The sequence below is a fragment of the Pelmatolapia mariae genome, linkage group LG22 (genome assembly GCF_036321145.2).
Source record: "Pelmatolapia mariae isolate MD_Pm_ZW linkage group LG22, Pm_UMD_F_2, whole genome shotgun sequence".
Taxonomy (NCBI): Eukaryota; Metazoa; Chordata; class Actinopteri; order Cichliformes; family Cichlidae; genus Pelmatolapia; species Pelmatolapia mariae.
Window position 1 is genome coordinate 34,065,787 of NC_086245.2, and position 24,054 is coordinate 34,089,840.

At 42.9% G+C, this 24,054-nt stretch overlaps 1 protein-coding gene across 2 annotated transcripts in view; it reads left to right on the top strand.

The window, feature by feature from the left end:
* Positions 1 to 19,397, top strand: part of gatad2b (GATA zinc finger domain containing 2B) — a 41,033-nt gene extending 21,636 nt beyond the window's left edge. Inside the window, exons 1-11 of one of the 2 annotated variants that reach the window (XM_065471437.1) lie at positions 6,477 to 6,921; positions 8,032 to 8,412; positions 9,494 to 9,623; positions 10,824 to 10,955; positions 11,924 to 12,052; positions 12,936 to 13,106; positions 13,268 to 13,631; positions 14,258 to 14,460; positions 15,138 to 15,242; positions 15,374 to 15,584; positions 16,419 to 19,397. In XM_065471437.1, the coding sequence (XP_065327509.1) occupies positions 8,033 to 8,412; positions 9,494 to 9,623; positions 10,824 to 10,955; positions 11,924 to 12,052; positions 12,936 to 13,106; positions 13,268 to 13,631; positions 14,258 to 14,460; positions 15,138 to 15,242; positions 15,374 to 15,584; positions 16,419 to 16,555 (1,962 nt within the window). In that variant the 5' untranslated portion in view covers positions 6,477 to 6,921; position 8,032 and the 3' untranslated portion in view covers positions 16,556 to 19,397. Of the gene's footprint in view, positions 1 to 6,476; positions 6,922 to 8,031; positions 8,413 to 9,493; positions 9,624 to 10,823; positions 10,956 to 11,923; positions 12,053 to 12,935; positions 13,107 to 13,267; positions 13,632 to 14,257; positions 14,461 to 15,137; positions 15,243 to 15,373; positions 15,585 to 16,418 lie in introns of those variants that run through there. The other variant, XM_065471434.1, reaches the window with a different exon arrangement.
* Positions 19,398 to 24,054: the final 4,657 nt, after the last annotated feature.

The following is a 24,054-nucleotide window of genomic DNA, read 5'->3' on the forward strand; positions in this document are numbered from 1 at the left end:
CCTTTTTTAGATGCTAGTGTGTGTAAAATTGTATGTATATTTTCAAAAAGCACAGATAATGAGGGGTATTGTGTTGTAGGCTACTTCCATTGTAAACATGAATCATGAGGGTTAAGTACACAGTGAAGTCGAGCTGATGCCATCAAATATGGTGCTGTCTCACTGAGCTGTGTGTTCATGTGCTCAGAGGTCTAGACTGCTGAGTTTACTAAGTCAGAACTAGCAAGTAATTACAGACTCAGCCTGCTCCCTGAGTTTAATGGCTGAGGTTAGCCAATACATGAAACCATCAAAGAATGACAGAAACAGTGCAGTAATGACATGCTTTTAAAGATGGATTAAATCAGTTATTTCAGTTTTAATTAATTAATGGCACATTAGTTAAAGTAAAAATCAATATAATCCAATATAAAAATGAGAAAAAATGTACACAATAGCACAGCAGAGTAGATGACAACATTTGGATATTAAATCTTGTATAATTAATCTTTAATAATACAATATGTTTGTCTATCATTTTAAATATTTTCACAATATGTTTAGAATATGATATCTAACAAATTTGTTATTAAAATCACTGTTGCTCTGGTAAATCTCCCAGTACATGGATCTTCCTCATAGGGTTATATAATATTGATTGTCCGGCTGGGATGATGTGTTGTATGTAGTAGTCACTTTGTTCAGAATACCACCAACAAACTGCTGTAACTAGGGCTGTTTGATATAACGATATATATCGGATGACGATATAAAAACGTCTATCGTTTCATATTACGGTATCGTTTGTTTCATGGTGTCGCAAAATAAACTGTTTACGGCTGTTTTTCATGGTTTTGATGGTCACTGTAGTGGCTATATTCATTTCTTAAAGTTCTCTCTTTCTCTTATATTTAAAATAACCAAACTATGGACGGACAAGCGCCTGTTTTTATGCGTTGATGTTAGCAACAACGACGGTAAACCCAGCGTGTGGCTCCGCCGTCTGCTTGTTTGTTTTCCACATAAACCTTTCACAATAAAGCTGAAGATCCTGTTGAGATTTTTCAAAATAAGCTAAAATGATGACAAACAGAAGGACCAGTCCAAACAAATCGAGGACCTTATTCCTAAACGCGGGGCTACCTCTGTAGCATGGACATGGTTTGGTTATGAAAAGTCTGACACGGACCAGATAAAACTGTACTATGCAAATTATGGTGCAAACCGGTCCCCACCTCAGACTCAAACACAACAAACCTCTACAACCACCGACACAAGAATCACGCCAAAGAGTGTGAAGAGAGTTTACGGATGCGAAGCAAAAAAGAGGCGTCAGTTGCTCCAAATGACCCTTAGACTCAAACGTTAGAACAGGCTTTTCCCCGCAGCACGCCATCTAATAAATACTCACAAAGAAAATGGCAGCCATTACAGCTCCTATCTAAAAATATATAGTTTCATGTATCGGTCATAACACTCGCCTCCAGGTACACTACGCCCAGCTGAAAACACTTCATACAAGTCGAGTTGCCCGAGATTCACAAAATTTACAGAAAAGTAACATTTTTGTGATTATATATGGTTGTCGGGACGATAAATGTCTTATATCAGGATATGAGATTTTGGTCATATCACACAGCTTTAACGTTTCATTATAGAGTGAAATGAAATGGGAACAAATTCTGTTTTTGTGACAGGCTGTTAGTAACAGAGAGTCTGAAGATGTCATTCAAGACTGAATCTTTGCAAAGTTTATCCCTGAATGATTCATAGGTTAGTGTTCAGTGGTTGGACAAACAAAACATTTCTCCGAAAACTGGTGAAAAAGCACCGGGGGTGTACGGGGGCGCTTAAACAGTAGATGCTTCTTCATTGTTAGCGAGCTGCACTGAAACAGGGGAATCCACCTGTAAGCTATATCTTGTGGAGGAGATGGTGTTTGAGTCAAGTGCCACAAGCTGAAGTCTGCCCTGTCCCCTCTATCAGATTTGTCCTCATTGACTTGGTTGTACAGCCGGAGCTGGCAGAGGGTTTGTCCTCAAGTGACATGATATTCTGTACTCAGAGAGCGTATGAGTGGTGCTACATGCTCTAAGAACCTTTTTAAAATGTAGCCTTACAGACAGTGTTAAATCTGTTAAGGTTTTTTGTATAGGGCTCCATGGTCTAAATGTCCTATTTAACCTCCTAGGACCTGGTGTCCACGTATAGGGTCATCACATTTTGGGTTGTCTAGACCAAAATACTAAATTTTGCTCTACAAGGGCCTGATATCCACTTACGAGGACATTTTACTGCCACTGTTTTATCGAAATTTTAGACGAATATCCTCATATGTGGCTCTCAGAAACAAAAATCCGGTAAAAAAAAAAAGTCTGGTAATTCTTTGTTTTTACATTCATCGGGTCCCAATATGCACAAATATGAAAGAGAAATTAAAAATGAATGCCATGGAAGGGTTCGGGTCTTAGGACCTTTTATTTCAATTATGAAAGGATCATTGCTGCAGGTAATTACTGACTTAATTCCAGTGTAGTCATTTACTGTTTTGTGAGTAACGTTTATATTTGTGCAAATAACACCGGAAAACGGTCATAAGTGCAGTTATAATTTTTGAACGTGTGTTCCTGTTAGGAAAATGTTTGAAATGTATTACCTATATTTAAGATGCTTTAACTTGTAAGTATTTGACATTTCATACTTGTTGACGTGATCGGGGAGTGGGCAGGATCTGCAGGTGACCTTGTGTGGGTACCTGGTTACTCGATGAATGATTGCAGTAGTTTGACTTTTCCTGTACGGCATCACGCGCTGGTATCAGATGGATCCTCAGTACTCATTCATTCTGCTCTGCTCTTTGTTTCCTACTGCACACTCCCCCCTGCTTAGTGTCTTGGTCGCTGTTGCCCCCCCCCCCCCAAAAAAAAAAAAAAGAAACACCCCCGTAATACCACCCGCACACAAACAGAACATGGGGGTTGGGGTTTGCATGTTGTTGCATACCCCCACCCCTCAGGCAACAGCAGAACAGGAATTGATTAGTGGTATGTCTTAAAAATAGATGACTGGTTGTCATAGCAACCCCCACAATGAGCTGTTGTCTCATTTAATAAAGAGCAGTCTGTGCATAAGGTGCGTGAGTCGCCTTATGTGCTGTGCATCCACAGACAGCAGGTGAAGGTGTGTGTGATTGTTGTTGTATTTTACTTGTGATCGATTATTCAGGAACAAAGCATCAGCATTCTCCTCGCAAGTCCTGTTGGGTCTGAATCTTTATCCCACAACCATCAAGTCCTTAGCTGCTCCCCACAACCAATTGCAACTCTGTTGCTATGGGCGGTGTTCTGATTGGCCTCATTAGTATCAAAAACTAGCCACATGCAAATTTTGGTCATATTCCCAGCAACCCTGTCATCAGCATCTTCTACAGCCAACCAGCCACTGTGTGTGTGTGTGTCTGTGTGTGTGTCTGTGTGTGCGTGCATTGCTGCTTTAGTGTGTCTGCTGGACCAATGAGCTAGGCTCCTTCCTCCTGAAATCACAAGGAAGGTTTTATTGTTTTCTGCACATCTCTGTCTTTTCTAGCACACGAGCTAAAGAAGCCAGATGGTAGCTGACTCTGGTACTTTCCTGAAGGATGGTTGATATGATTAGCAACAAGGCGTTTCCACCATACAGCAGGAATGACGTTACTGTGGATAGGACACAAGCCACTCGGGACATTTTGTTTTATTAAGGTCCAACAACATCAGTGGAAGAGAGGTGCTTGTGCTCCAGGTAGTTAGCATTGTCATATTGTCAGTCAGCCTTCTATTTATGCACCAGTTTGTCAATGAGACGCAGTGACAAGAAGGAATAATATGTCATTTTTTTAATGTTTTAGGAGAAAAACTTTAACAAGTTTTAATATTCTTGACTTTTGCTCAGTGTGTTTTGTCAAAATTGTCCTTATTCTGGTTGAGAATGATTAAGCTAAGCTCCTGTGGGACCAAAAATAAACAGACCAACTGGTGATGGCTAACCAAGCTGACAGACTAGTGGTGGAAAAGTATAGGAAGGAGGCTGCAGTGATACCAAGCTGTGTTTGCTAAACCAAGTTACAGCACCACGAGGGAGGAGGAACACGAGAACCTAAGAGAGGAGATGGGTCTTGCCTTCACCTTTGATACTTCTCTGTGTGCCACCTGCGCTAGTCCAACTGTGACAGTTTATTTGCTGCTTAATATTACATGCTCAACTATTAGTGCTATGATAACAACATGGAGGCAACTGGAAACAATTCAGCCACAAAGTAGCAGACTGTGAAATCACACGTAGTCACAGTAGTCAAGGTTATTGATAGTCTTGTCTTTTAGTCAATAGGTGGAGCTGTAACTGGTCTGGGTTTCATTGTGTGCATTTGGATGGCAGCTGTCTGTGTTAAGATGCATTTTCAGTTGCAAAACTTTTACAGGTGTAGCTGAAACACCTGTTTATTCTTCTGCTGATTTGTTAATAAAATGCATGAATAACAAACCAGCAGCAGAATATCATGAGGGGAGTGGTTCCATGACCACTTTTTATGCAGCTGAATTCAGTGCATAGATGTTCCGATTTGCATATTTTTGTTTTTGAGACATCTGAGAAACAGATCAGAATAACAAAGGTCAAAATAAGAACAGGATGGTAGCTGCATCGTTAGCATTGAGTAACAGAAAGTGGAATAAGCCATAGCAGCAGAAGCAAATCTGGGTAATGTGTACACTGATTGCGACGGGAGCATAGGGTTCCTACTGCTGAAACACACAATACGCACAGCCAAAGTACATCATCACAGAATGTACTCTGACTTGTAAAGTCCAGAAAACTCGAGAAGTCCGAGTACATTCTGTGATTTTGTTGTACTAACATTATTATGTTTGTGTCATCAGCACATGTGCTGTGCATACTTAATGGTGTCCTATAAGTTTCAGTGTCTGCAGATATGCTGTGGTCCGCTTGGCTCTAAGCGGCATAGATTTTGGGATGGTAAGTGCGAGGCTCCGAGCAGACGTTTACATGCCTGAGTGTGACCACGTGAACCTGCCTACAGACGGAATAAGCTGCAGTGCACCTACTACGTATGAATACAGGCAGACTTTAAAGTTTAACAGGCATGGCTGCTCGTCTGCAGCCAAATCAGAGGTTGGATTTGGACTTGAGGTGCTAATAGTTTAGTATAACAACTTCCATATTTACAGTTGGATGAAAAGTACAAAATGGGCAAAAAACAAATCAAATCAGTAAGTGAAGCTGATTGGATGTCGGGCCTGACATGTCAGACTCACATCCACTGCCGAGTAAAACCATCAGTTTGAACATTAAACACTTTCCCACAGAAAAAGGACAGGGTGGACAGAAGACAGGAGGCGTCAGGCAAATGGATTTTCACAATGAACATCAAGCAGCAGATTCAACTGTGCACTCGCTTTATTACGATTACACCCAGTTTGGCAAACACTGTTAATCTGGTGCCACATCGACAGGACAAGACATCAAGGTTATCTCTGCCATGGATTTACAACAGCGCCGTCAGTGAGAGGAAGACTACTGATTTAATTGTGAGGAGAATGTTTTAGTAGCACCCTTCTGATTGACAGCTCTTTGAATAAACGTGTGTGTGAGTGTGTGTGTTTTGGGGGATGGGAGGTGGAATTACAAGTTGGCGTTATTTCAGGAGAGAGCTGCTGTCTCTGCCTCTTTTCTAGCCCTGTACACACACACACACACACACATAAAGAAAAAACCTCTCTCTGTGTCTTGGTGCTGCTACTCCGTTCCTGTCCCTCCAGCCCCAGAAACACTCACGTGCGCACACTCTGTTGGCTGGTATAACGTGAACAAATGAAGCACTCGGCTTTGGCGGCATCGAAGGGGCCCCTGAAATTAAGCTTGTGTTTATTTTTGCAGTGAAAGAGGAGGGAGGAAAAGATGAGCGTTTGAGGAGTTGGGGGAGGGTAGAGGAGAAGGGAGGAGTGTTTCTTTGTGGTACTGTACTGCTGGAGTAGGAGGGAGGATTACAAAATTCTGCCCTCTATCGGAATGCTGTGCTGCATGTGTATTGTCTGTGTGGACGCCGTCTATCTGCTGGTGCATGCCTTGGAGCTCCACAGTTTTTCAGTGTGACAGATGTTTAATGTTTGTGATGTATCCTGCTGGGGGTTTAGGAGAGGTGTGATTGTAGGTCTGAGTCTCTGTTTCTCATCTATTCTTTTCTTCTCCATTATCGGCCTGGCAGTATGTTGGAAGGGTGTGGTGGATGAAAAGCGAAGGGAGAAAGTGTGTGTTTGTTTATTTATTTATCTGGGGGGGCACTGCTGACTGTAACAGTCATTATATTATGTAAAGCCTGGCAGCAGCGACAGTAACCAGGGGGAGGGGAAGTCTAAGTGAGAGAGTGTTGGGTGCCAGTTACTGACGTGCAGAGCAAGGCAAACTGTGATTGGCTTCTAAGCGCCATTCTCAGCACAGATCTCTGGCTCATTAAACGTGGTGAGGTGGCTGGATCGGCGGAGAGGTTACACGAGCTGCTCGTGTTTGTACTCCCAGCAAATGGAGGCGACGACTCCACCGCTGCGTCACAAATTAATTAGAGGAAGAAGTGGCAGGGAGAGCCATATTGTGGGACCATTAAGACTCCTCCCTGTGCTAAAGAGGCAGCTGTAGATGTGAGGTTAATAACTGACACGAGTGGAGGACAGGATGAACAGATTAGAGCGGTGAAAAGCCCGACACCATGAGGGCCACGCCAGAATGACGCGAGCAGGTAGAATCTACCAATAGGAAGTGACAAAGTGAGGAATAAAATGTGTTTGTCAAGCAGTGCTCCAGCGCCCATAAGAGTGCGTGTGCGTGCGCGTGAGTGTGTGTGGTAATCGGAGCAGTAACCTCCAGACTGGGCGAATGGCATCCAGGAGAGCAAAGGTAAGCTCCCAGGCCCATGACCAGAAGGATTTTAGTTTTCATTCTTTTTGTATTCATATAGACGAGATGGCTCACGACTTCATACATGAGACTTGCTCAAGAGTTCTCCACCACACTGGATGTTGTACACCCACTAGCTGCTGGGGAAAATGTGTATTTCCTTACTGGTTGGCAGTGGTTCTTGGAGGTTGCTGGTTTTCACTTGGATTCTAAGATCTCCGTATGATTTTCTACGTACGTTTCTCTACAGTCACTATAGAGCTTCTGTACAAAGTGCAGCACAAACCAGATATGGAGACAGATTACCTTCAAAGTCAAAGTTGTGCCTCAGCGCTGCAGCCAAAGGCCTGAAAGCTGTCTGGCCTCCACTTTCCTCTCAGCTTTGCCGACATGCTGAAGTCATGTGCTTTGTCATAGTTGCCCTTAAAGATGTCATCCATGCTTTTAACTATTTTATAGTAACCCAGAGGAGACGATCAATTAAATATATTGTGTTTAATCTGAATGAGTTCGCTGTCAGGTTCGCCCCCTGCTCTTCTTCATTACACACTGTTTTGTGTGTTTTGTCATGCTAACAGTGGAACTTAGCAGGGACAGGGTTTGCCTTTCCAACTGGTCTATAATCTGGTAGGGTTGTATCTTTGTTGCTCTTTGCTTTTTCTTATCGATTGATTTATTAATTTCTTTATTTTTTCCAGTCTACACAAAAATAGTATTCATCATCGAGCGCCATGCAAAGCTGTGTTCTCTGTGTATTTACATCTGCATTACATTATCTGGATTAGGAAAAGTGTAGAAATATACAAATGTAATCATGTTAATACCAGATTAAAAATAGATTCGAGCTTGGATCCCTGGGATAACTTGGAGTTGTTCCGCGTGGTTTCAGAGGAACGTGGGATTAACTTTGCTGACAAAGGGAGGAGAGAAAATCTGGAATAAGGGTTGGGAAGGATTGGAGGTTCCAGAGTCAGTCAGCTATTGCACCCAATGTGGTGGATAACTGTACTCATGCTTTAAGTTACATAGAGGAGTGTATTTGTTATCTGACCTGAACCTATTTGGGTTTAAGGTGGCTCTGCTAACCTGTCTGACCTCTCTTGTTTTTAGGATGGAGCAGATGTCTGAGGAGGCACTGAGGCTGAACCTACTTAAGCGAGGCCTTGAGTCAACCAGTGAGCGAGAAGAGGCGTTGGCCAAGCGCCTCAAAATGGAAGGTCACGAGGCCATGGAGCGCCTGAAGATGCTGGCGCTTCTTAAACGTAAGGACTTAGCTGACCTAGCAGCTCTAGATGTTGCAGGGAGCTTGGGAGATGGAAAAGGCCCTGGAGCCAGCAGCCTCCATCATCAGAGCCTAATGGGTGCTGCTTATGAGGAGAAGTTAAATGGGAGTCTGAGGCTGGGAAGCCACAGTAGCCCCGTTGGACCAAGTAAGAATGGAAAGGAGAACATCCTGGATGAGCCAGTCGACATGAGCGCTGGGAGGAGATGGTGAGAATAAACATTTTAAACTGAAGGATTCTGTGTAAAGAACAGGAATGTGCTTTATAGGATGTTCGTTTACCTGAATCCAGGCATCGTTTATTTGATTATTTGAAGGAAAATACCAGTTCAACTAGTCCAACTAGTTTTACTCTGCAAAAGTAACTAGCGGGTGAAACCTTGGCTGTCAATGAAAATCTTCACTTTTGTCCTCATTGGCACATTTTTGGCCACCAAACTGCAAGGAATGTCCACGGCACACTGTCTCTGTGGCTTTTACATGACTACAGAGGGACCAACTTATTCCACAGGTTCAGTAAGAAATCTGTGGAATAGTCCACATACAGTATTTGGTGCCAGCTCACCCCTACAGAGCAGGGATTATATGTACATTGTGTGCAAGGTGCATACCAAAGGTTTAAACCACACGAAAAGTAACGAAAACTCTAAAGGGCCCAAATTACTAAACAGCGCAAAGTAACACAGGTGTACCAAAGGTGTGGTTAGTTTTATGGGTGTTTTACAATAATGAAAAATGCACATGCAACAGCAGGGTCAGCTGTAAAAATCAGTCAGTTCTTCAGTAAATCAGCCCTCAAACTGTGGTCTGACACTTGGGCTGATGAAATATATAACATGGAACAATGACAGAAGGGCACCACTAGCCTAAATGTAATTTAGTGTTGCTATACAGTATATTAAATCTTCTTTGATAAATGAAATGAAATGTGTGACAGTGGTGAGAATGTAATGTACATTACTGTTTCTACTGTCCCCCAAACCTTTGTGTCTGTAGCTGGTGAAAGATTCTGCTTTTAAGTTTAAGAATCAGCACATGGACTTTGCTGCTATGAAGCAGTTAGAAATGGGGCCCAGTTTCTTTGTTATTCTGGTTTTAACCAACGAGCATGACTAAAGATTCACAACCTGTAAACTGACTTCCACTGAACCTAACTGGAAAACCAGCAGAATAGATGTCAAGCGACCCCACGCAGTTTAGTAAACCTGTCAGATCCTGTGATGATAAAGTAAGACTTTAGATGCTGCAGAAACTGACTGCACTTTGTGTTTGATCTTTTTTTCTTACTAGTGATGCTGATCATGAGAGACGAACTCCGTCACCGGATGTCATCATCCTGTCAGACAACGAGGCTTCCAGTCCCAGAACAACACCTCGGCCCGAGGAGCGTGTGCACAAGGCTAACCTGGACATGTTCAAGGTAAAAGGCATTCACAGCACTCCTGCAAAGGGTGAAGAAATAGACTGAATATGCTGTACAAGTCCTTTAACGCTGGTGCATAAATCAAGTGTAGAGGTCGGTCGGTCGCTCAGATATTTCAGGATGCTACACTTAATGAGACCTGGCTTCACACCCTAAAAAACCCTGCAGCTAGCTAAGCCCTGTTTTCGGGGCGAGCGATGGTAGCAAAGCCACTGTTAGCTCACCCAGCAGATTGTCCTGAGCAGCAGGGAAAACAGGCTGGGTGGGTGACGGTGAGGAGGAAGCGTAGTCCTGAACTGAAGCTGCCGATACACCACCAACCAAGAGTGATACCAGGAAGTCCTGATTTAAGCTTTTCTTTTTCACAGGAGCTATTAACACTGTTGTGTTTTTGTTTTCTTACTCCTGCACAGTTGGCGTGGAGCACCAATCATTTGGTTGTACATGTACAATGACAATAAAAGGCAATTCTGTTCTCTTAAGGAGGTAATCGACTTGTGTGGGAGTAGAGCTTGGGTAGCTTCTCTGTACGGTGTTGTCACAAGGTTTTCAAGAAAGTAACAGTGGAGGAGTTGTGACCTTTTTAGTCACAGCACTTTCCAAAAGACATCTACTGTAATGAAATGAGTCCGATTTCATCCTGTGTCAGAAGATCCAGAGTGTGATCAAAGAGTTAAGGATGCCATTATCAGCAGCTGTTTTAGCTGAGCAGAGGAATCAGAGAGAAGCTCTGAGTAAACGCAGGTGGACAATAAACAACAACAAATATAAGTAATAGTCAGTGTCACATGTGCCACAAATGTTGTGTGAAACCTGCATGTTTCCACAGGCTGTCATGGAAACGTGAATACAGATGTGTCTAAATACCAGTAATGACATTACTACAGATGCATAAAGTCAGCAAAACTCTGTATCCTGTGAATGAATTGGTCAAAATCACTTTTTCTTGAGGTAAACAGGTTTAAAATTGCTGCTTTTGACTTTGCACAAAAGAATATTTCAGCCAAACGTGTCCTGTTTCCGATGCAGAAAGGTGTTTCTGTCGCTCACATGACGCGCTGTTCAAACTACAGCTTCTGTGTAGGTTTAGTCTGGTTTATACAGACTGGCTGTTTAGTTCAAAGAGCTCAAAGTTGCCTCTGGTCTTATGTCCGGATATAGTGTGCCTTTCTAATTTTGTGTGCTTGTTTGTACCAGGGGAAAACAGGAGAGGAGAGGCAGCAAATGATCAAAGCTCTAAGAGAAGAGCTTCGTCTGGAGGAGGCTCGTCTCGTGCTGCTGAAGAAGCTCAGGCAGAGTCAAATGCAGAAGGAGAATGTTGTCCAGAAGGTCAGTGCTGCTGATGCCACACATTCTCACAATCAAGGCCACTGTTGGAGCTCTGCAGCTCTTTGCATCTTTGCTCTCCTTTGCATCTGTCCGTGGTGCCATGGTTATGTGGGTTCAGTTCAAGTCAGTTTTATTTATATGGTGCCAAATCAGTGTTTCCTCAAGGAGGCTTCAGTGTCTTTATTTAATCACAGCAACAGTTTGTCATGTTAATATTTCAATAATTTAACTAGACAAATATATTGCATAGACTGATCCTAACATAATAATAATAATAATAATAGTCTAATAGTTTATATCTGGAGAACATGACCTATATAGACAATGGATAGTGCAGGATATTGGAAATCAGTATTGAAACATGTACGTAGCCCTTAGCTGCAGACGGTACTGTAATATTGTTTTAAATCAGGGGTCCCAAAACCGTGGCTCGGGGGCCACTCGCAGCCCTCGTCACCCCTGCTTGCCGCCCCGTATATTGACGTGTAGAAATATAATGCAGTTTGACTGTTGAAGTGACTTTTTTGTTTGTTGTTGAGTGAAATGTTAAAATAAGTTCTTCAAATGATTGAATATGAAGGCGACATGAGCAGAGACACAAACATGAGAGGGTGTGTTAGTTCACTGACAGACTCACAAACTAATGTGCACACTTATGTCTGCACTTTTGTTAAATACGAACTAAAATAAGAAAAAAAAAGATTTGTCTTGTTATACAATATTTGAATTTTGTTTAAACAAAACTACATTTTAGGAGAGATTTGTGGGTGTTTTCTTGTTTGTTTTTGTGTACCACTTGAACACTAAAGTGGCCCTCGCATGAGACAACAGTGCCAGCAGTGTCTCACAGCTCATTTAGTTTGAGAGCCCTGCTCTAAATCATATGCAATAAACATTTATATATAAAGAAAGTACCAGAAAATCAATCTGAGATGTTACAATCCTGGTTTATCGTTGCTCTCTTGTAGGTCCCAGTGGTCCAGAATGCTGCGTCATCTGTGCAGCCTCCTCCCATCCACAGCTCTCCTGTCCTGGGGAAGCTACCTGTGAGACCAGGTCTACACAACCCTGAGCCCCAGAACCTCCGCACTGCACAGGTGTGTGTGAGTGAGTGTGAGACGAAGGGTACATTTTCATTAGAGATCACACCAGTGAAGTACTTGTTTTACAGGAACTGTATGATTGTTGGGGTTCTGTAGTATTGTCTCAACCTCGCACCTTAAAACAGCCGTGCTGATTTTAAATGACGTCTTTGACTCACAAAGAAAGAAAAAGAACTACAGAATTCACTCAGTGTAAGATCTTGGCTTGTGTGCACTAACCAACAGCAAAGCTGCATCAGTGTCTATGATGTAAACTAACCTTAGACGTTTTGGCTGTAAGAAAGGGTCATGTGACCATGTCACCATGTAGGACAGTAATGGAATCTGAAATGTCTCCTTTTTATCTGTAGTCACATTTTAAACTTCACCAAATGTAGAGTACTTACAGAGATGGCTCTGCACGCTGAACTCCCACCTTTTGTTGATGTCTTTTCCACATGGATATGCTATCAGTTTCTTTTAGCCTTATAGTGAATCCAGGTTAGCCTAGCTGATTTACTGAGATGATTCATCGCCTTGTTGGTGATGCTGGGTTGCACCACTCACTGTTGTGGAATGTTCTTACCAAGTAGGGTCTTGTTTTCTTCTTTTAGCCAATGATACGCACCAGTTTTTAAAAACTGTGCAAGCTTTCAGTTTTGAGACTCAAAAGGGAAAAAAACAAAATCTTCTGGATTTTTAGCTCCAGATAAAAGTTTGGGCTATGGTGGATAAAAAAGCACTTAAACATAGAAGAACGTGCTTGTGTGAATGAGCCATGGTGTATATTATCCATTTACAGTAAACCAGGTGAGCAAGTGTCATTTGCAGATATCAGGGATTTTCTCTGATCTCTGCTGAACAATGAAACCCTTTGTTGCCCTTCTCCTTTCTGCAGGGTCACACAGTCATCCGGTCAGCAGCTAATGCAAACTTGCCCCCCATATTGATGTCTCAGCGAGTGATAGCACCCAACCCTGCCCAGCTGCAGGGCCAGAGGGTCACGTCCAAACCTGGGATGTCTCGTTCCAGTTCCAACAGCATGGCTAATGCTGTCAGCTACCAGCAGGTATAGAGTCAAACCAACCTGGGGTACTGGGGTAAAGCATTCTTTTGAGAAAGGTGTGAACTTGTATGGTGAATGGTAGGACTGCCTAGAGAGAGATCACTGATCAAATCCTTTAAATATGTGGCTTTTCTCAGTAATAGAGGATGTATATCTCTCTGCAGGCCAGTCAGGTGGCAGCTTCCCAGCGCTCAGGCTCCAGTGCCATGTACATGAACCTGGCCCACATGCAAGCAGCAGCAGCTGGGGCCAGCGGGGTGGCCGGCGGTCTGGGCGGAGCTTCGGCCGTCAGCCCGTCCACCATGTCTGGTTCAGCCAGCGGAGCAGTGAGCTCCATGGCAGACCAGGCGAGCAGTCAGGCAGCAGCCAAGCTGGCCCTAAGGAAGCAGCTGGAGAAAACCTTATTGGAGATCCCTCCACCCAAACCCCCAGCCCCTCTCCTGCACTTCCTGCCCTCTGCTGCCAACAGTGAGTTCATCTACATGGTGGGCCTCGAGGAGGTGGTGCAGAGTGTGCTCGACAGTCAGGGTGAGTAAATATCTGATATTGGGGGAGGAAACATCTACAGCAAATCTTTGATTTATACCTAACCCGTCAAATTGAACTGATAGACAAACCACGAATATGGTATATTTAAATAAATAAGTAAGCGTTTGTATTATTGCACCCAACTCCTTTGGTTGTGTAAGCATGACCCAGAGACCATTTTGATAATAATTATAAAAATTTGCCAAGACTTTGTGTGCTGATTAAATCTCCCCAGCAGGTGGTGCTATTGTTTCTTCTGTCCATAGTTTGTGCATCGCAATAACCAATCAAGGCTTAGCAGAGCCAGAAGCAGGAAGTACTTCTCGTATGTGCGGTCATGGTTGAGAAATCCTTTTCCCTGAATCCAGCTCCATCCTTGTAGCACTGCCTTTTTACTCTGTCAGCCTTTAAAGGTCTGAATAAAGGAGGCTACACCTGGCACCTGTCTGCTCAGCTGTGCTTCAATCACTAAGAGCAGAACAAAGTGTCTTCAGTTTGTTTCATGAGTGTTGTGATGACTTTAAGGTTTAAATGGATTGTCCATAAATTCTGGGTGTGCGTCTGCTCGAGCACCGCCTGTCGCTGTAGCTCTGTTATTGTTAACTGAAGCAGAGTCCTGTCTGTAGGTAAACTCAGAGGGACGCTGGCCCGTCTGGAGCCTTTCTTCTGCGCCCAGTGCAGAACTGACTTCACCCCCCACTGGAAGCAAGAGAAGAGTGGGAGAATCCTCTGCGAGCAGTGCATGACATCCAATCAGAAAAAGGCTTTGAAGGCAGAGCATACCAACAGGCTGAAGAATGCCTTTGTGAAGGCCTTACAACAGGAGCAGGTTAGCAGCTTATGTACCTGCATCATGCTGGCTTATTCTTACTCTCACATGCTTAAATTTGTTTATGTCACGAGATAGTAATGGCTATCACAATTTTACTGTCTAGCCACACAAAGTGTTGTCGTCTGGTGTTGGTAGCAAAGTGATAAATAAATAATTGGCACATTTTAGTGTCATCTAAAATGACACATTTTAGTGTCATCTAAAATGTGCCAATGGGGACACAGTTGGGAACTGCGTTTCATGTTTTTAAACATCCGAGTCACTAACGAGCACTTTGTTGTTCTGACTTAGCAGAGCCTTATCTGGTTCACCCTAAAAAGCTGGTGTCAGCTAGCTAGGTTAACCCAGGGTTTTCACTGCATGGGCACATCACAGGGATGGCATTGGCAGCATCTGGATAAATAAGTCTGCTGTGAGCAGAGCAGCTGATTTTAATAAGGAAGTTAAAAGTACTGAACGCAGCGTGAATGTGCTCCAGAGCTTTTCAGTACTGAGTACCCTGAATTAGTGCTGAAGTTACCCAGATAAGATGTAATCCTGCTTTGCAGTCTCTTTGTTACCACACCTAAACTCCCAAACATAGCTGGGGTATTTGATAGTGATTTTGCAGTCGTTGAATGTAAGTACATGGTGGCACCAATGCACAAGACTCCTGAATGTGGTTCTCTTGTTAGGAGATTGAACAGAGGCTGCAGCAGCAGGCTGCTCTCTCTCCCAGCTCAGTCCCTACCAACGCCTCCAAGTCCGACACCATGATCCGACATCATGCCCTCCGCCAGGTATGTTCCAGCTCCTAACAGAGAGTCCACTATTAACTTGGAAGGAATAAGGAGATGTATGGTGCTTGTGTGTGTATGTATTCCAAACCAAATGTGCTTCAAGCAATAACTAGCAAATCTCTGGTTCTTAGGCTCCCCAGCCTCAGGCCTCCCTGCAGCAAGGGCTGTCGAACTCTGCACGAGGGGTCCTGTCCAACTTTGCCCAGGCCTCCCAGCTCTCTGTGGCCAGCAGCCTCATGGGCATGACTAGTGCCAAGCATTGTGGCAGCAGCGGAGGCAGCAGCAACAGCAGCAGTAACAGACTGCAGCATGACAACCGTCGGCAGATCTACAACATCCCAGGTACCTACACCTTTCCCCTTTCTGCTTGATGGGTGAGGGTCCGTGTGTGTGTATGTGTTTTGTTTCCTGCCGTGCATCTTAGTCAGCATCAGCCATTCGTAGGTTTATTAGCTCCACCCAGGACGTTGTGTTTTGTCTTTCTGTCTGTAAACACGACAGCTCAGAAACTATGCAATGAATTCTGATAAAACTTTGGAGGGGTGTAGAGTGAAGGCGACAACCAGCCATTCAAATCAGCATCCACCAAGGTCTTTAACATTAGGTTAAGCAGAGACGTGGCTATCAGCAAGTCAGAAGGTCAGGAGGAGTTACACTGTGGCTTTGTGGATTTATGGAAAGCATATGATTGGGTGTTGGGGGGTGGAGGGGTGGGGTCGACTGATACTGCACGAAGACAGAGGAGTATGTGAGGGTGGTGCAGAATATGTGACAGTTGGATTTAAGCTAAGCCTGGGATCAGCTCTGAGTGCAGTCTTGTTTACATGGATGTGAATGAGCGTGAGGCAGGTGTGATGGTAAATATGCCAGTGAAGGTTATCTGGGGTCAATCATTCAAACAAACAAGAGAAGAAGGTGAGGGGGACACAGATGTTTCGCTGTGTCCACCTCTAAAGAGAAGAAGAAAAGTTCTCTGTAGCGATTTTATTGTTTTATTGCTGTTTCTTTACTTTTTAAAAAAATTCTAGTAAACGTATAAAATAAGAAAAGAAATTTCAGACCGTCAGGCTAGTTCATGTCAATAGCAACAAAACAAAAGGTCACTTACAAATGTTTGAGCCTTAAACTCTACAAAGTGCATTTTCTCTGAATGTTGTCCTTCTTTTGCTTCCACAGGGTTAAACATTGCCTATCTGAACCCAGCGGCTGTCGGAGCCCATAAGAGCTCCAGCTTAGCAGACCGGCAGAGAGAGTACCTGTTGGACATGATCCCGCCTCGATCCATATCGCAGTCGATCACTGGACAGAAATGAGCCCTGTCCAGCTCTTGCCCCTTGAAGCCACCTTCATCTTCATACCTAAACCATACTGAAGCACTCCTAAATCAGTCGATACCCTCTCCTCTTCACCTCTCATCGCATGCAGTGCCTGTCCATGTGCCTACCTTAAACTGACCCATAAAAACCCCACCAAGTTGGACAAGGACTCTAAACTACCAGTGCATTTGACATGCTCTTAATATAGTAAAATCCTTCTTCTTCAGTCTATTTAAGAATTATAATTCCCCTTATTATAACTGGTGGTAGCATTATTATTCCTACAACTACCATATTTGCTTCTGTTACTATTACTCATTATGCTTTTTCCTTTTGATAGTTTGTTTTTCTGCTGTTTATCCTTTACTCTGGGTAGTGACGGCCTGTCGTTGTCGGTTTCTTTAGGCCAAGGTCATATAGGATTTTTTTTTTCTTTATAATTTGTCCTAAAGCTTAGCTGCGATTGTTGCTAGTAACAGAAGATCAAGATGATACGTTCTGGTTGCTATGCAACTTACAAGCTTTGTAAAATAGTCTCGACTTGGATGAAACAGTGGAAAATCCCGATGGGTACAAAAACAGACAATTTGAGGCTCTGCATGCTCTTGAAAAGAGGATGAAGAACCCATTTTAAAAATGGAAAACCTGGAGGGAGGGAAGGAGGGAGCAGCAGAGCACCCACACCTGTACAATCTCCCTAAAAGGGCCTGCTTCACAGTGACACACAGCCAAAATTCTGATATGCTAAAGTTAAGTTTCAGGACAGCGCCGGAGATTCTGCCACCAACAGAGTTAATGAACTGGAAGCGAGCGACAGACGAAAGCAAAAGAAAATCCTATGTGATCAGTGTTCGGATAATCTTTCCTTTGCTTCCACCGTGGTTCACGAAAAGCTTCTTATCAGGTTCTTCATTTCAGATTGAAACAGTAACACACTTTTTTATGCTGGATGATACTTAAGTTGTACTAATCAAGATGGACAGTCACAGCAGTTTACCATCTGCCTCTTCAGGAGACCAGCAGTCAGTCGAAACTCCAGCGAGAAGGAAGCTGACAGGCCGAGTCTGTCGTCTGTGTACCTGCCAAGTATTCGGGCTGCTGATGCTCTTCATTCAGACAGGAACCTGTTGGTCCCATCCCATTTCACTATTTGCCCGTGACCTACTAAACCACCTCACCCATACTCCCCACCCCAAACCTTTGGCTGTTCAGTATGCACAGACTGAACCCTTTTACCCCGCTGTTCCTCGTGGCATCGCGTATTCTTTGAGAGAGCGAAAAGACCTCAAAGCTAAAGGTGGAAGCATATTTTGTGCGTCCAAACCACAGACTCTGTAACTACAAATCTGGGTTCTTCTTCTTTTTATATTTTGGTTTTTAGATTATTTTCTAAATGTTGTGCAACACCCATTCCCAAATCCTAACTACTATTCCCATCCCTACCTCATCCCTTTTTGTTTGTTTGTTTGTTTAAACTTTATGCGGCGTCTCCTAATAAAATGGTTGCGTACCTGAGAGGTACAGCTGCCGGAGACGATAATAATCAACATAAAACAGAAACTATTAAAATGTCTGTATGGATTATGTATAGATACCTAGCTTCAGAGAAAAAGGATGTGGATTTTATCTTTTAAGGAGAGGCATGGCTCAATCATGGTGTGTATGCTCTGCACACACGTTTCCTCACTCCAAAGGAGCACTGTGCATATTTCAAATTAGATTTTTTTGTATGGAGAAGAATTACGAGTGGCTGCGGTCTGGATGCTGGCTGACGGCTAACCAGAGTCCGGTGAGATGCTCCGAGTAGCCTGGATTTCGCCGAGGTGTGTTTTGTGTTTCTCGTTTTGTTTTATTTACAGGCTCACGTTTTTTCATAATCCCCAAAAGATGTGTTTACATGCTTTTAATGTTCAAAAACACTTTATGATCCTGCAGTTCTACAAATGCTCCGTTTGAGTTTCTGTCGCTTTAAAGCCCTGCTTCCAAAATTCCAATTCCACTCTTATTGGTCAGCTGTGATGACAAAAGCAAGGCAAAGTTGGTTACATAGCTAAAAACTTTGTGGGCTTCTTAACAAAACCCATTACCTTAAGCCACGATAGGATGACTACATGTTGCTTCTATCCCTGAGGGTGCTAACTGAAATCACAGCAGCGCTAACGTTGGTCTTGATGTTATTTGTCACTACTTGTTCTGTTGTTGACAACATGAACAGGAGGAAGTCGATGAAAACAAGTTTGTTTGGAACGTCTCTTTGTTGAAAAAGCTCTCAGTTAGCATGTTAGCATGACCGAATGGTAAATAGACTGGTTCTTATATAGCGCTTTTCTACTCTGAGCACTCAAAGCGCTTTATACAACGCGTTGATTCACCCAATCACACAAGCACTTTTCTAAGTATTTAGTGCTGTCTAACTAACATTCATACACACATTCACTCTCCGATGGATGCATCGGAGAGCAACATGGGGTTAGCATCTTGCCCAAGGATATTTGGCATGCAGACCGGAGCAGACTAGGATCAAACCACCAACCTTCCAATTAGTAGGTGACCTGCTCTGCCACCTGAGCTACAGCCACCCCACCTGAGCTACAGCCACCCCACCTGAGCTACAGCCACCCCACCTGAGCTACAGCCACCCCACCTGAGCTACAGCCACCCCACCTGAGCTACAGCCACCCCACCTGAGCTACAGCTAGGTGCTGCCACCTGCTCTGCTGCTGGTGTGTCTTGCTGTTGTGTCACCTCCAGTCATGCTCCAGTTGTTACTCGTTGACCTTTGAAACATGCACAAAGACGTTATCTAACACACTAAATAAAGTTTGGGGGAAAGCTGAAAGGGGCACTCAACTTGTTGATAAATGACTAAATCCTAATTTACTCTCTGCAGATGTTGGACCTCAGTCCCAGCTTTCATTTCACTGGTGCCCAGTTTGTACATGTATCTAAAAGATGGAATTACTCCACTCATGTTTGACCTGAGCAGCCAGGGATTGAACCACCAACTCTCTGATTAGTAGTTGGCCTCCTGCTCGACCACCTGAGCTACAGCTGCCCCTTTATTTGTGTTTGTGTAAAATTATCTATTGTTGTTGTTCTTTGGTCGCACATCAGTTACAGAGCTCTTATTGCAAACTAAATTCCATCTCAGTCCCAGGATAGATAATGTTTACCACTTGTTAAAGTGACAGCGCTCGTCGTTCAGATGGAGAACTTTTGGCATGTTACACACACGATAGTGAAAATGGTGAGAAGAACCAATCGTTCTATGTTATTAAGAACAGACTCTTTGCCTGTTTCAGGCTTCACCTCAAACGCTACAGCCCATCTTCTCGCTGTACTCTGGATAAGAAACGGTGAAAGTTGGTGACATAAATGTCACTGAGCTCCTGCTTTTTACATAAGCAGCTCTCAACGATGCAGCAGAGTGATGTGCAGTTTCCAAAGTGTTAGGAAATGTTATTTCTTCCAACATAGTTTTGGAGTTGTGACGACAAAGTGAGACAGGTTGAAAACTGCGGTGCTGTCAAATTAACAGAACTAGGCATCTGATGGTGTTAATCCACTTTTATCTATTTATCATGTAAGTGTGTGTTTTCACAAACCATTTGAAGTATTTTCATGATGACGTCGATGGTTTTGCTCAGGACAAAACCTCTAAACCTGCCCCAAACCCCAATCTGTCTTTACACAGATTGGACAGTTGCTTTATCACAGTTAGTTTGAGACCGTCTAACAACAGCTATCATAACCAACAGTGTTAGATTGTGGTTGGATACTGAACACCTACAGACAGCAGGCAGAAAGCTCGTTCTCCCATAAACGTGTCCTTTTTCTTCTTCTTTCTTTTTTGGTTATCTTGCCTTAGTGGACCATCACAGTAGATTTAAAATCAAGGTGTTATTGAAATGCAGACTTTGTTTTAATTCAAGGGGTTTAAACAAAAATATTGCATCACCTGTTGAATCTTTTTTACATCTTTCAGAGGCTCAAAAGTATTTGGACAGACTGCTATAATTTTAAATGTAAGGATTATTTTTAATACTTCACTGAAATCCTGTGCTGTCAAAGACTGCCTGAAGTCTTGAACCCACGGACATCACCAAATGTTTCCTCCATCATGATACTCTGCCAGGCCCTTTATTCCATTTACTCCAGCTGCCTTCAGCTGCTTTTTGTGTGTGTTTGCCTTCAGATTTGCCTTAATACTCTGTCGGGTTGGGATCAATGTCTAACTGACTTGGACATTAAAGACAGTCCCATTTCTTTGTCTCGGAAAAACTCTAGGGTTGCTCATGCAGTATGCTTTGGGACATTGTCCATGTGCACTGAGGTATCATCCGATCAGTTTTGGAGCATTTGGCTAAATCTGAGCAGAGAGATCCTGTACACTGCAGAATTCATCCTGATGCTTCTGTCAGTGGTCACGTCACCAATAAGTTCAGTTTTCAGGCATACATACGTATGCCATAACACTGCCTCCACCAGCTCTTTTAGATATTCTTTGTAAATATCTCGTCTGTCCTGGTTGATGGAGCGTAACCACCTTTGGACCTCATGTTGAGAGTTCCCATGAACAGCTAAGTACAGGTTTAGCATTCACCATTAATTCCACATCTGTTATCTCCTTTGTCAGGGAATAATGAGGGAGTCTGACCACGAATCTGCTTGTCTGTCAGTTGTCCAGTTACTTTTGACCCTTGAAGAATCAGTCAGTCAACAGTCGATGCAACACTTTTGTCAATCCCCTTGAATTAAATCAGAAAGTCTTTGGTTTTGTCACATCTTGATTTGGTTTAAAGTCCACTGTCGTTGTGTGCAAAGGCAAAATTTCATGGTCCAAAAAGCTATGGAAATAACTGCATGATGGTGGTGTTGAAGAAGGTTTGGGAGGGAACATGAGCAATCTTCATAACTGTAATGGCGTTGTGCAGACAGCAGGTTATATGACAAATACATCATTCAGACTGCAGTGGAAAGAACTTCATGTATTTAGCATACCCTCTCATAATCTAAGCAAGAAGAACGTGTTCAGGTCAAGTCTTTGGTGTTGTTGGTGACAACACTCGGGTATTTCAAGCAGTGTTCAGTTAATGTGCAGTATTATTCACAGCACACTGTCCCTCCTTAAAGGAGGACCGACGGAGAGTCAGTCTCAAACTAGCAGCTGTTACTACTTAATCTGTGAGATTTGAAGTCTGATACATGCAGATTACTGATAATGATCTGCGACAGCATCCCGGCAGATTCAGATTATTGATAGAGACCTTGGACTAACGTGTAGTGAAACATGGCTGCAGTGAGGCCAGACCTGTTGCAAAGGACTCCACATGACCTGAGACGACCTCTGGCCGCCATGTTGGATTTCTTCAGCTCTCGGGTACCAGCTGATGTTTCTCACAGAAACGGTGAATGTGTTTGAATGGAGTAGTCACAGATTACAGTTGTTTCTCTGATCCTTTGGTTTATGACTGAGCAGCTGCATAACTACACTCAGTTTCCTGTTCATTGAAAAGTGTTTGTTAGCTAATGCACATGTAACTGCTCCTTTTTAAAAATGATTCACATATTGCAACTTGGCATTGGCATTTAGCTTAAAGCACTGCTGTGTTCAAGTAAAAGGCACATGGGTAATGTGAATGTACGAGCAAGAGAAGTGATGGTAGCAGTTAAGACCAAAAATACAGTTTTAAGAAAACGGATAAAAGAGCTTCTCTCTAAAGTACTTCATCAGCTAATCTGTACAAGTCGGTCACAGTAGTCTTCTTGTGTTTAATTAGCCCACCAGCCAAGAAAAACATGTAGAATGAAAATCACCTGTAAGCTGCACGCGGGACAATTTTTGGTCCATAAAGAGAACAGCACCAAATTATGACAGAGGTGTGCACATTCAAACCATTTCATGTATGTTGAACACAGTGGGAAGCAAAACTATCCAAAAACATTGAGTTTTGCATCTGAAAGCACTTTGAATGGTCAGACTACAGTAGAGAAGGCAACAATGTCCTGAGCTTCTTCACAACTCAGGACATTATTGTACTTCACATGATGACCCATGGAAAAGTCAGTGTTTCCTCTTATGCCATATTCCCAGTTTTAGAGCTTTTAGTTTTCCCCTCTCCCTAATTCAGCTGTTTTCTCACATGTGCATCTTATCGCCTACTAACAATCAAAATGTATTATATTGTTATTGACACGGGGATAGAAGTTTCAGTGTTCAAATCCACAGATTATGGCTCATTTGTCTTACACTCGTAAGTTTCTCAAATTTGCTTAAATATGAAGGTGGGTGCTGTAACATAGTCGGGTCTTTATTTTCTGCCAGAATCTAAGCCCTGTAGCCCTACAGTGAACCCGCTGACTAATAAAGGCTGTACGATACAGTAATGTCAACTTTTATTACAGTGTTACTGAACTAATCCTAAGCAAGTATCGGTACCGAGTCGGCTCTCTGATGAAGCTCCGTGTGAATCCATCTGTGGTTCAAAGCTCAGCTCCAATAACCCCTGCATCGTCTACATGCGTATAGTGGTTGTGCGGTTTTTTTTGTTTTGTTTTGTTGTGTGTTCTGGTTGTGTCCAAGTAATCCAGACCTGCCTGTCACTACTACAGAATGATCCAGTGACAAACAGTCCACAGAGAGCGATCCAAGATCCCTGCTGTGAGCTGGCACTATGTGTATAAAGCTAGACTGAGCTGAATGGGAGACAAAATTGTGGGACATTTGAAATTGGATGTAGCGAAACGATACCTGAAATCTATTTTTGCTCCAACTCCTGGTCCGATCTAGCTCTGCTTTAGCTGCAAAGCTAAAGTTTAAATGACAAAATAAGCTCCCGTCTCTCTTTTTGCAGATGCATTTATACATCTTTGTATTTGAACTTCGTTCTTTTCAACATCACTTTTTAGATTTTCAAGTCATTCTTTATTCTAAGGATTTGTTTGTTTGTTTTCTTTCTGTCGCAGTTAAAAAAAATATTGACTATGAAATAAATGACACAATATTTGCTAGGTTTTAAGTAATAATGACTTATTGTACATATGCATTTTTTCCTCCGTTACTGAAAAAAGAAATTAAATGGTTGTACATTGTGTAGAAAAGCAAACAAAAAGCCATGAATATTGTGAAGCTTGTCATTTCGTTTTGTGATCACTGTGTATTATTGTGTAACAAATGTGCAAAATGTTTGGGATTCTTTTTCTTTCCCCCGTTCTGCTTCTTGAAGCACCCTTGCTGGTTGCATTTGCTGTTATTTTGAACTAGTTAGCGTTTGCAGGAAAGTGCTCACTGGTTCAGATCAAAATGGTCTGAAACTCCCGTCTGAATACTTTGAGGCATTAAACTTTAGATACCTTCAAATTACTTGTTGATGGAAACACTTTGATTGGTCGGACTCGGTGGGCCTAGCCCTCACTGTCAGAACGCCGTCACGTTGGCGAAACCACCTCTCGTAATTGCGTTTCTGTGTTTTGATGGAAACGATTACTGCTCACCA